The sequence below is a fragment of the Heterodontus francisci genome, chromosome 4 (assembly GCF_036365525.1).
Source record: "Heterodontus francisci isolate sHetFra1 chromosome 4, sHetFra1.hap1, whole genome shotgun sequence".
Taxonomy (NCBI): Eukaryota; Metazoa; Chordata; class Chondrichthyes; order Heterodontiformes; family Heterodontidae; genus Heterodontus; species Heterodontus francisci.
In genome coordinates, this window is record NC_090374.1 from 96,151,827 (window position 1) to 96,163,884 (window position 12,058).

The 12,058-nt window shown below is 44.0% G+C and overlaps 1 protein-coding gene across 2 annotated transcripts in view; it reads left to right on the forward strand.

The window, feature by feature from the left end:
- The first annotated feature begins 1,810 nt into the window (after positions 1 to 1,810).
- hsd17b4 (hydroxysteroid (17-beta) dehydrogenase 4) overlaps positions 1,811 to 12,058 on the forward strand; it is a 220,068-nt gene continuing 209,820 nt past the window's right edge. For both annotated transcript variants that reach the window (XM_068029896.1, XM_068029897.1), the window contains exons 1-3: positions 1,811 to 1,916; positions 5,353 to 5,406; positions 7,472 to 7,579. In XM_068029896.1, the coding sequence (XP_067885997.1) occupies positions 1,847 to 1,916; positions 5,353 to 5,406; positions 7,472 to 7,579 (232 nt within the window). In that variant the 5' untranslated portion in view covers positions 1,811 to 1,846. The remainder of the gene's footprint in view (positions 1,917 to 5,352; positions 5,407 to 7,471; positions 7,580 to 12,058) is intronic.

A 12,058-nucleotide genomic window follows, 5' to 3' on the forward strand; every position in this document is an offset into this window, starting at 1 on the left:
ACCCATTGTTTCAGCCTGTACCTGCTCCACTGAACTTATTTTTTCCAATCTTGACTCTATCTTTTCTCCCCTGGCCCTGTCTCTTCCCACCTACATCCGTGACTCTTCTGATTCCCTACGTCATTTTGACAATTTCCAGTTTCCTGACCCTAACTTCACTATTGATGTCCAATTTCTCTACACCTCCATCCCCCACCAGGACGGTTTGAGGGCTCTCCGCTTCTTCCATGAACAGAGGCCCAACCAGTCCCCATCCACCGCCATCCTCCTCTGCCTGGCTGAACTCGTTCACACATTGAACAACTTCTCCTTCAACCTCACTCACTTCCTTCAAGTAAAAGGTGTTGCTATGGGTACCCGCACGGGTCCTAGTTATGCCTGACTTTTTGTGGGATATGTCTAACATTCCTTGTTCCAGTCCTGCACAGGTCCCCTACCCCAACTCTTTTTCTGGTACATTGATGTCTGTATCGTTTCCTGCTCCCGTCCTGAACTGGAAAACGTTATCAACTTTTCTTCTGATTTCCACCCTTCTCTCACCTTTACATGGTCCATCTCTGACACTTCCCTTCCCTTCCTCGACTTCTCTGTCTCAATCTCTGGTGATAGGCTGTCTACTAATATTCATTATAAGCCCACCAACACCCACAGCTCCCTTGACCACACTTCTTCACACCCTGCCTCCTGTAAGGACTCCATTCCTTTCTCCCAGTTTCTCCATTTCCGACACATATGCTCCGACGATGTAAGCTTCCACAACCGAGCTTCTGATATGTCTTCCTTTTTCCTCAACTGAGGATTCCTCCCACTGTGGTTGACAGGGCCCTCAACCGTGTCTGGCTCATTTCCTGCACCTCTGCTCTCACCCCTCCCCCTTTCTCCCAGAACTGCGACAGGGTTCCCCTTGTCCTCACTTTCCACCCCACCAGCCTCTACATCCAAAGGATCTTCCTCCGCCATGTCCAGCATGATGTCACTACCAAAGGCATTTTCCCCTCCTGTCAGCATTCCGAAGGGATCATTCCCTCCGCGACACCCTGTTCCACTCCTCCATTACTCCCAACACCTCGTCCCCTTCCCACGGCACCTGGCACTTTCCCATGCAATCGCAGGAGGTGTAATACCTGCCCCTCTACCTTCTCTCTCCTCATTATCCAAGGCCCCAAACACTCCTTTCAGATGAAGCACCAATTTGCTTGTACTTCTTTCAATTTAGTATACTGTATTCGCTGCTCACAATGCGGTCTCCTATGCATTGGGGAGACCAAAATCAGAGTGGGTGACCGCTTTGTGGAACACCTTCACTCAGTCCGACGTTCCTCCCACCCCCACTCTCATGCCCCCATCTCTGTCCTGGGCTTGCTGCAGTGTTCCAGTGAACATCAATGCAAGCTCAAGGAACAGCATCCCATTTACCGATTCGGCACTCTACAGCTTTCTTTTATTTTACCCTGTGTGACATCTTGTCTTTTCCTTCAATCCACCCGCCCCCCCCCACCCCCCGTTCCCTGCCTCTGCACTTGTTTGAAACATTTCTAACTTTTCCCAGTTCTGATGAAACGTTAACTCTGCTTCTCTCTCCACAGATGTTGCCAGACCTGCTGAGTATTTCCAGCACAAAAGCAAAATACTGCAGATGCTGGAAATCTGAAATAAAAACAAAGAGATGCTGGAAATACTCAGCAGGTCTGGCAGCATCCGTGGAGAGAGAAGCAGAGTTAATGTTTCAGGTCAGTGACCCGAATTTCCAGCAGTTTCTGTTTCCATCGGGGACTACATTTCCCAGGGTGCAGTGAGGGCAGGGTCGCGCCTGCGCAGCCGTGTGCTTCTGGTCGACGGTGGAGACATGTTGGGTTCGGGACAGGTTCCTCTGCGCTTTGATGGGAAGGTGGCCCTAGTGACGGGGGCCGGAGGAGGTGGGTGATTGGTCCTGTGTTCCCCTTCGGTTAGGGTCTGTTGATCAGCAGTTCTGCGTTGAGACCGATGGCAGGCGTACGGGCTGAAATGAAAAGCCCCGAAGCAGCTGGCCCGGGGTTAAAAGTGGGCTGTTTTCGTGAGGAAGTGCTTTGCAAACTTGTCCGTATTACTCCGTTTATTATTATAAACCCTTTTGAAAGATAACATTACAGAAATGTTTGTAGTCGTGCGGAACTGTTTCACGTCTGCCATCTAATGTCACTCATTGTAGTTTAAAATGTGACCTTTTACTCTGAAATATAATGTTGACTCACTGAAAGTCAGAAATTAAATTTGGACTTTGATGTTTATTTTGAATACATCCAGAGTGCAAAAGCAGATGCATCAGAATGATCCTCTGGTGTTTTACTTAAATTACACACTGTATTTATAAATAATTCAGTAAGTTGGGATAACACGATTGTGCTCCAAGTAGACAGAATCACAGTGCAGAAGGAGGCCATTTGGTCCATCATGTCTGTTCTCTTTGGGCCTCCTTATCTCGAGAGACAATGGATATGCGCCTGGAGGTGGTCAGTGGTTTGTGAAGCAGCGCCTGGAGTGGCTATAAAGGCCAATTCTGGAGTGACAGGCTCTTCCACAGGTGCTGCAGAGAAATTTGTTTGTCGGGGCTGTTGCACTGTTGGCTCTCCCCTTGCGCCTCTGTCTTTTTTCCTGCTAACTACTAAGTCTCTTCGACTCGCCACAATTTAGCCCTGTCTTTATGGCTGCCCGCCAGCTCTGGCGAATGCTGGCAACTGACTCCCACGACTTGTGATCAATGTCACACGATTTCATGTCGCGTTTGCAGACGTCTTTATAGCGGAGACATGGACGGCCGGTGGGTCTGATACCAGTGGCGAGCTCGCTGTACAATGTGTCTTTGGGGATCCTGCCATCTTCCATGCGGCTCACATGGCCAAGCCATCTCAAGCGCCGCTGACTCAGTAGTGTGTATAAGCTGGGGGTGTTGGCCGCTTCAAGGACTTCTGTGTTGGAGATACGGTCCTGCCACCTGATGCCAAGTATTCTCTACTGGCTCTCTAAAAGAGTAACTCCCTCAGTTCCATTCCCCTGCCTTCTCCCTGTAACCTTGCACATTCTTCATTTTCATCTAACTTTCCTTTTTGAATGCTTCAATTGAACCTGCCTCCATCATGTTCCCAGACACCGCGTTCCAGACTTTAATCACTTGTGAACTGAATGGAGATGTTCCACAAAGCCATAATCTAATCTGTGTTTGGCCTCCCCATTGTACAGCAGACTGCATCGTAAGTAGCGAATGCAGTAGACTAAAATGAAAGAACTACACTTAAATTGCCGTTTAACTTGGAAAGAGTGTTTGGGGCCTTGGACGGTGAGGAATAAGGAGGCAAAAGGACAGGTGCTGCATCCCCTGTGCTTGCAAGCATGACCCCGAGCCTGTCATTTTAATTCTCCACCTTGCTCTCCTGCTGATCTCTCTGTCCTTGGCCTACTGCAGTGTTCCACTCAACCTCGAGGAACAGCACCTCATCTTTTGATTAGGCATTTTACGGCCTTCCGGACTCAACATTGAGTTTAACAATTTCAGGCTGTAATTTCTGCCCCCATTTTCTTACCTTTTCTTTGCATGTTTCAGTTTTTCTCTTGTCTTTGCTTTTGGACGGCAGTACACCTGCTGTCGGCTCATCTTTTGTCTTTGTTTTCTTGCTCCATCATCACTCCCTTTGGCCCTGCATGACTAACTCTTGTCATTCAATCTCTCCTGTCTTCCCTTTTGTTCTTTTTCCCACTCGGTCCCATTTTACCTGCTTAAAATCTATTACATTTCTAACTTTTCCCAGTTCTGATGAAAGATCATTGACCTGAAATGTTAACTCTGTTCCTCTCTCCACAGATGCTGCCAGAGCTGCTGAGTATTTCCAGCATTTTCTGTCTTTATTTTGGATTTCGAGCAGTATTTTGCTCTTGTATTTGGGAAATTTTGTTGGCTGCTTTCAACAAATTCCCTGTTAATACTTAGTTAACTTGAGAATTTCCAAAATGTAGGACTGTTTATTAGATTTACACACAGTGGGTATGTATAATTTTTCCCAAACTAGTATATCTTTACTGAACTGTTTCCTGAACATGTGACTGGCCCATAGTGATTTTGTGTGCATCGCATATGATCTTTGACTTTAACAGTGAATCAAAGGTACAGCTAGATTTCGGACCAGCAATGAGGTGAATGACAATTTAATCTGTTTTGGGTATTGTTGCCTGAGACTGGGATTTTAGCCAGGGGAGCGCTCTGCTCATTTTTGAATAGTATCGAGAGATCTTTAACAGTTACCTGAAACTACTGGAACAGGCACACTTTAATCAGAATTTTATGTTGGGCGGGAGGCCCCGCCCAGTGGCCAAGAAGTCGATGGCAAGCCTCCCTCCGCCAGGTCTGGAGAGCTATGCGAGAACTTTCTACCCTCAGGACCTTAATTGGCCTTGGGCAAGACTTGTGCCCCTCTGAGGTGGGAAGTCTCACCTCCAAGAACTGCCAGCCAATCAAGTGGGCTGGCAGCTCTCATTGTCACCGGGAGCGGTGGCCACTGCTGGAACTGCATCCAGCTTCAGCAGCAAGAGAGACGCCTGTCCCAGAAATATGGTAAGTGTCTGGGCCTCGCCAGGGACAATCAGTCAGGCCCTGGCGAGGCAGAGGGGGGGTCGATTGTGTGTGGGGGATAGTGTATGCTGTGAGGGCAGTTAGGCCATTGGGGGGGATCTCTGGGGGCACAGGGTGCTCAATTAGGAATGCCCCCCCCACTAGCCTGCAAGGAGGCCACCAGGTTTTACTTGGCGGCCTCCTCGGGGACCTCAGCTACCCGCCCTCCGCTGATAAAATAACAGCGGTGGCAGGAGGAGGCCCTTAAGTGGCATTTAATTGGCTACTTAAGGGGGCTTGATTGGCCTCGGGTGGGCGGGCCGTTTTTCACCACTGCAGCCCCTTGTAAAATTGCAGCATGGCTGGGAAGGCATTGGGAACGGCAACCCCCACCCCCCACCACCAGCCCACTCCTGTGGGGGTGTAAAATTATGGCCATAAGTTTTAGCATTTTATTTGAAGAATAATACCTGCAATACATTTCTTTGAATTGCCTCATTTACACACCATTGTGCTTGTGTAACTGCTTATTAGTCAGTTCCTTTTACATTTTTAAAATATATTACATACGTTATTAAAATGCAAGAATATAGCCAAAATTCAAAAAAATCCTGCATCCAAATAAATTCATGTAAACAATGCTGTTAGTATTGCATCATATTTATGTTAAATTTTATACAAGTGTATAAAGAAGGAAAATAATGCATCTTTTTAAATTATAATGCTCTGCATTTCTTGCTATTACTTTTTTCAAAGTACTTTTTTTTTTACAGGTTTGGGAAGAGCATATGCCTTGGTATTTGCAGAAAGAGGAGCCTCTGTGGTTGGTAAGTGCTGTTTGATTGTCAAACCTGTGTTAAGCCACAATGTATTTTTTCTTGAGCATTGTTTTGTATTTCCCCCTCATTTTCATCCCATGTCTTTTGACAATCTGACTTGCTATGCTGTGTTTCTATGGGTACTAGCAGCCACTGGCATCTCATCCAACTGACAATTTTTCATGTGTAATCCTCGATAGTCAGTGACGGTTGACTATTTGGCCATCTAGGTAATCAAAACTAAACCTAATCCTACTTTTCATCAGTCATTGGATAACGATCAGGAATGGGAAACGTGGCTGACTTTCTCCCCGTGGCCCAGGGCACTAAAGCCAACTGTAGGACTCAAACAGCTTGCCTGGCTGAGACCTTTTAACTCAGCACAGGTTAAGAATTGAATCTCAGACCTCTTAGTCTCTGCCTTTAGTCATACAACTGAGGCTGTACAAATCAGATTTCTATTTAACTGCGGTTTTGCAGTAAGTAGAATGCTGGTGAATTGGTGGATTACTTTACATTGAGTTTAGGGCATTCCACAAAGGGCTGTATTTTCTTCCATTCACTAATTTTAGTACAAAATTATAAAATGAGCAACTTTAGTATTACGTTAAATAGAATATTAGCAGATCATGCAGTAATGTAACTTTTATTACAAATAAGCAATGTGGTATTCTTGCAATACTGACTATCTAACAGAAGGGTCATACACAGTCATAGCTGGTATGTTTGCAAATACTCTAAGTTTTGTACTATTTCCAACTTTTAACTATTTTGAGGTGCTGTTGTGAAATACAAGTGCTTTAATCAGATATTATATTATGTTTTAACTCAAGGAGGGATGTTGGAATTCAAAAGTGAGGAAGTGATGCTTAGTTGTGCAGAGCCTGAGTCAAACTGCATTTGGATACAAACTGAGGAAGAGTAAATTGATCTTGGAGGAGGCACAATGCAGATTCACCAGAATGATATCGGAGCTTAAAGGGTTAAATTATAAAAGCAGGTTGCATAAACTTGATCTGCATTCCCTTGATTTTAGAAGATTGAGAGGTGATCAAATCAAGTTGTTTAAAATGAAGGAATTCAATAGCGTAGATACAGAGAAACTATCTCCTCTGAAGGGGGAATCCTGTACAAGGGAGAATGAAACACAAAGTTAGCATACTGTAACAGCAAGTAATTAGGAAGGCAAATTAAATATTGGCCTTTATTGCAAGGGGAAGGAGTATAATAGGACATCTTGCTATAACTGTACAGGGAGTTGGTAAAACCACATCTAGAGTACTGTGTACAGTTTTGGTCTCCTTATTTAAGGAGTGATATACTTGCATTAGAGGTAGTTCAGAGAAGGTTCATTTGGTTGATTCCTGGGATGAAGGGGTTGTCTAATGAGGAAAGGTTGGGCCTGTACTCATTGGAGTTTAGAAGAATGAGCAGTGATCTTATTGAAGTATATAAGATTTTGAGGGGGCTTGACGTGGTAGATGCTGAGAGGATGATTCCCCTCACGGGGGAATCTAGAACTGGAGGAATTGTTTCAGAATAAGGGGTCTCCCATTTAAGATGGAGATGAGGAACAATTTCTTCTGAGGGTCTATAGGGGAGTCGGGGGTTATGGGGAACAGGCGGAAAGTGGAGTTGAGGCCAAGATCAGATCAGCCATTGAATGGCAGAGCAGACTCGAGGGGCTGTATGGCCTACTCCTACTATTTCTTATGTTTTTATGTAATCTTAAATGTCTATTTAGAATTGAAATCAGAAAGCACTTTTTTCATGCAAAGCATAATGGAAATCTGGAATTCAATCCTTCAAGAGGCTGTGGGTGTTAGGCCAATTGAAATTTTCAATGCTGAAATGGATAGCTTTTTCGTGGTTGACGGTATCATGGGAAATGGAACAAAGGTGGGTAAATGGACTTGAGGTAGAGATCAGGCCTAATCTAATTGAATTGAGAGCAGAGTTGAAGGGCTGAAATAGCTACTTCTGCTTCTATGTCCCTATCCCAGCATTTCATGTGTTACAGACATAAAATATTACTATTTGACTACAACATTACATCTCTAATTTCTTGCTACAGTGAATGACCTTGGAGGTAACATCAAAGGAGAAGGCAAAAGCTCATCTGCTGCAGATAGAGTGGTGGAAGAGATAAGGGCAAAAGGAGGCAAAGCTGTGCCTAACTACGGTATTGTACTTAACTTCATACTCAGCTCGATTTCCTCTATGCCTTTTACTCTAGAAATATTACCTAGTTTATTTCCAGGCTTGTCTGTTCTCCCTTTCTGTTATCCTTTTCTGACTGTTTTAAAATATCCCAACAGCATTTTTATAGTTGAGCATTTTCTGTCTCAAAGAAGTGGTTTATCACCAAACAACAAATTGTCGAGCTTGTAAATATAGTGCAGTGATCACAGCATTTATGAAACTAGACTTGAAACCTTGGTTGAAAGATAATCTCATGCTGTTTTTAACAATACATTATTGTGGGCTGCACGGTCACAGTTGCAATTTTATAGTAATTAATCTATTCCATATCTTTCTGTGCTTTTAAAAAATGTTCCTTTTTGTTGCAGCTTGCTATTGGTGAAAAGTAAATCACAATTTAGCAGTCAAGTAAATTCAGGCAATCTTGCATGCAGAAATAGTGAAGCAGTCATATACAGTCCAAATGGTATCTATTTGTATAAGACAATGAAGGACAGTTTTTGCCTTTTTTAAAAGAAGAAAAAAAGTTCAGTTTTAGAAAAACTTAAAAAAAAAATTATTTCTACCCATAATCCCTCTGTCAAGTGCTGTAAAAACCCAGATTATGACATTGCTTATGATGGGGGAACTGTGCTCGCTAAATGCAGGTTACAAGCTTCCCATATACTAGCTTGCAAAGAAAATATTCCTATATAACTGGAGTTTTGCCCAGTACTTTTGGTTACAGTTTGTAAATTCTTCCAGGTCATTTTACTCATTCCCTTTGCTGTTCCTTAGCTTCTATCTTGAAGTACCTAATGATCTATTAGGAGCCCTCAATAATGAGATTAATTTATGAAGCAATGCTGTAATACTAAGCTTCGTAGTTGTAAAGCTGCATTTTCCTGGGCAGGTGCAGTCCATGTCGAATTAGTATGGTCGCACTGGAAATGCCCATTGCTGGGACGACACCTGATCTTTCCGTCAGGGCTAATTACCATTGAGTAGATGTTCACTGGCTACATGTCAGTACATACTGTTTGAGCAGGGAAGAGGAAGTATGATTACTGCCTGGGCCTTCAAAACTTGCAGCAACATTGATGGGTAAAATGGAAGCCCCGTGCAAGTGTCAGACTTTTATCAAAGGTCCTCAAAGGTAGTGATCTCAGGATTACTACCAGTGCCACGTGCTAGTCAGAGTAGAAATAGCAGGATATATCGGATGAATACGTGGCTGAAGAGATGGTGTGAGGGGGAGGGTTTTAGATTCCTGGGACATTGGGACTGGTTCTGGGGCAGGTGGGACGGGTTACACCTGGGCAGGACCGGCACTGATGCCCCAGGGGGAGTATTTGCGAGAGTGGTTGGGGAAGGTTTAAACTAAAATGGCAGGGGGGATGGGAACCTTTGTGAGGAGTCAGAGGAGGGGGGATCAAAGTCGAGAACAAAAGACAGTAAGGGGAATAAGAAAAGTGATAGGCAGAGAAATCAAGGGCCAGAATCAAACAGGGCCACAGTGAAAAATAGTGGGAAGGGGCCAAGTAATGTTAAAAAGACAAGTCTTTTAAGACTTTGTGCCTGAATGCACGGAGCATTCACAATAACGTGGATGAATTAATTGCACAAATTGATGTAAATGGGTATGATAGAGTTGGGATGATGGAGATATGGCTGCAAGGTGACCAGGGATGGGAAATGAACATCGAGGGGTATTTAGGAAGGACAGACAAAAAGCAAAAGGCGGTGGAGTTGCATTGCTGGTTAAAGAAGAAATTAACGCAATAGTGAGGAAAGATATTAGCTCTGACGAGGGGGAATCTGTATGGAGAGAGCTGAGAAACACTAAGGGGCAAAAAACATTAGTGGGGGTTGTATATAGACCCTCAAACTGTAGTGGTGATGTTGGGAATGGCATTAAACAGGAAATTAGAGACACATGCGATAAAGGAGCATCTGTAATTATGGATGACTTTAATCTGCATATAGATTGGGCAAATCAAATTAGTCACAATACAGAAGAGGAGGAATTCTTAGAGTGTATACAAGATGGTTTTCTAGACCAATACGTTGAGGAACCAACTAGAGAACAGGCCATCCTAGACTGGGTATTGTGTAATGAGAGAAATAATTGACAATCTAGTTGTGTGAGACCCCTTGGGGATGAGCAACCATAATGTAATAGAATTCTTTTTCAAGATGGAGAGTGACATAGTTGATTCTGAGACTAGGGTCCTGAATCTTAGTAAAGGAAACTACGAAGGTATGAGGTGCGATTTGGCAATGATGGATTGGAAAATGTTACTTAAAGGGATGATGGTGGTTAGGCAATGGCACACATTGAAAGTGCGAATGGATGAACTGCAACAATCGTTTATTCCTGTCTGGTGCAAAAGTAAAACGGGAAAGGTAGCCAAACCATGGCTTACAAGGGAAATTAGAGATCGCATTAGATCCAAGGAAGAGGCATATAAATTCGCCAGAAAAAACAGCAAACCTGAGGATTGGGAGCAGTTTAGAATTCAGCAAAGGAGGACCAAGGGATTGATTAAGAAGGGGAAAAGAGAGTACGAGAGCAAGCTTGCAGGAACATAAAAACTGACTGTGTAAAAATTTCTGTAGGTATATGAAGAGAAAAAGATTAGTGAAGACAAATGTAGGTCCCTTGCAGTCAGAAACAGGGAATTTATTATGGGGAACAAAGAAATGGCTGACCAACTAAATGCGTACATTGGTTCTGTCTTCACAAAGGAGGACACAAATATCATACCAGAAATGATGGGGAACACGGGGTTTAGTGAGAGAGAAGAACTGAAAGAAATCAGTATTAGTAGAGAAATGGTGTTGGGGAAATTGATGGGATTGAAGGCTGATGAATCCCCAGGGCCTGATGGTATGCATCCCTGAGTACTTAAGGAAGTGGCCCTAGAAATAGTGGATGCATTGGTGGTCATCTTCCAAGATTCTATAGACTCTGGAACAGTTCCTACAGATTGGAGGGTAGCTAATGTAACCCCACTATTTAAAAAGGGAGGTAGAGAGATAGCAGGGAATTATAGACCAGTCAGCCTGATGTCTGCAGCAGAGTGCTTGGAGAACAGTGGGAGAATCGGGCAGAGTCAGCATGGCTTTACATAAGTGAAATCATGCTTGACAAGTCTACTAGAATTCTTCAAGGATGTAACTAGTAGAGTTGATGAGGGAGAGCCAGTAGATGTGGTTTATTTGGACTTTCAGAAGGCTTTTGACAAAGTCCCACATAAGAGATTAGCGTGTAAAATTAAAGTGCATGGTATTGCGATGGATAGAAAATTGGTTGGCAGACAGGAAACAAAGAGTAGGGATAAATGTTTCTTTTTCCGAATGGCAGGTAGTGACTAGTGGGGTACCGCAGGGATCGCTGCTAGGACTCCAGCTATTCACAATATATATTAATGATTTAGATGGGGGAACTAAATGTAATATCTTCAAATTTGCAGATGACACAAAACTGGGTGGGAGGGTGAGTTGTGAGGAGGATGCAGAGGGACTTCAGGGTGATTTGGACAAGTTGAGTAAGTGGGCAAATACATGGCAGATGCAGTATAATGTGGATAAATGTGAGGTTATCCACTTTGGTAGCAAAAACAGGAAGGCAGATTGTTATCTGAATGGCTATAAACTCTGAGAGGGGGATATGCTGCGAAACCTGGGTGTTCTCACAACACCAGTTGATGAAGGTAAGCATGCAGGTCCAACAGGCGGTAAAAAGGCAAATGGTATGTTGGCCTTCATAGCGAGAGGATTCGAGTACAGGAGCAGGGATGTCTTGCTGCAGTTATACAGGGCCTTGGTGAGGCCACACCTGGAATATTGTGTGCAGTTTTGGTCTCCTTATCTGAGGAAGTATATTCTTGCTATAGAGGGAGCGTAGCAAAGGTTCACCAGACTGATTCCTGGGATGGCGGGACTGCCGTATGAGGAGAGATTGAGTCGGTTAGGATTATATTCACTGGAGTTTGGAAGAGTGAGGGGGGGATCTCATAGAAACCTATAAAATTCTAACGGGACTTGACAGGGTAGATGCAGGAAGGATGTTCCCGATGGTGGGGGAGTCCAGAACCAGGGGTCATAGTCTAAGGATATGGGGTAAACCATTCAGAACTGAGATGAGGAGAAATTTCTTCACCCAGAGTGGTGAGCCTGTGGAATTTGCTACTACAGAAAGCAGTTGAGGCCAAAACATTGTATGTTTTCAAGAAGGAGTTAGATATAGCTCTTGGGTTTAAAGGGATCAAAGGATATGGGGCGAAAGCGGAACAGATTACTGAGTTGGATGATCAGCCATGATCATATTGAATGGCCGAGCAGACTTGAAGGGCCGAATTGCCTACTCCTGCTCCTATTTTCTATGTTTCTATCAAAGAACAGTACAGCACAGGAACAGGCCATTCGGCGCTCCAAGCCTGCGCCGATCTTGATGCCTGCCTAAACTAAAACCTTC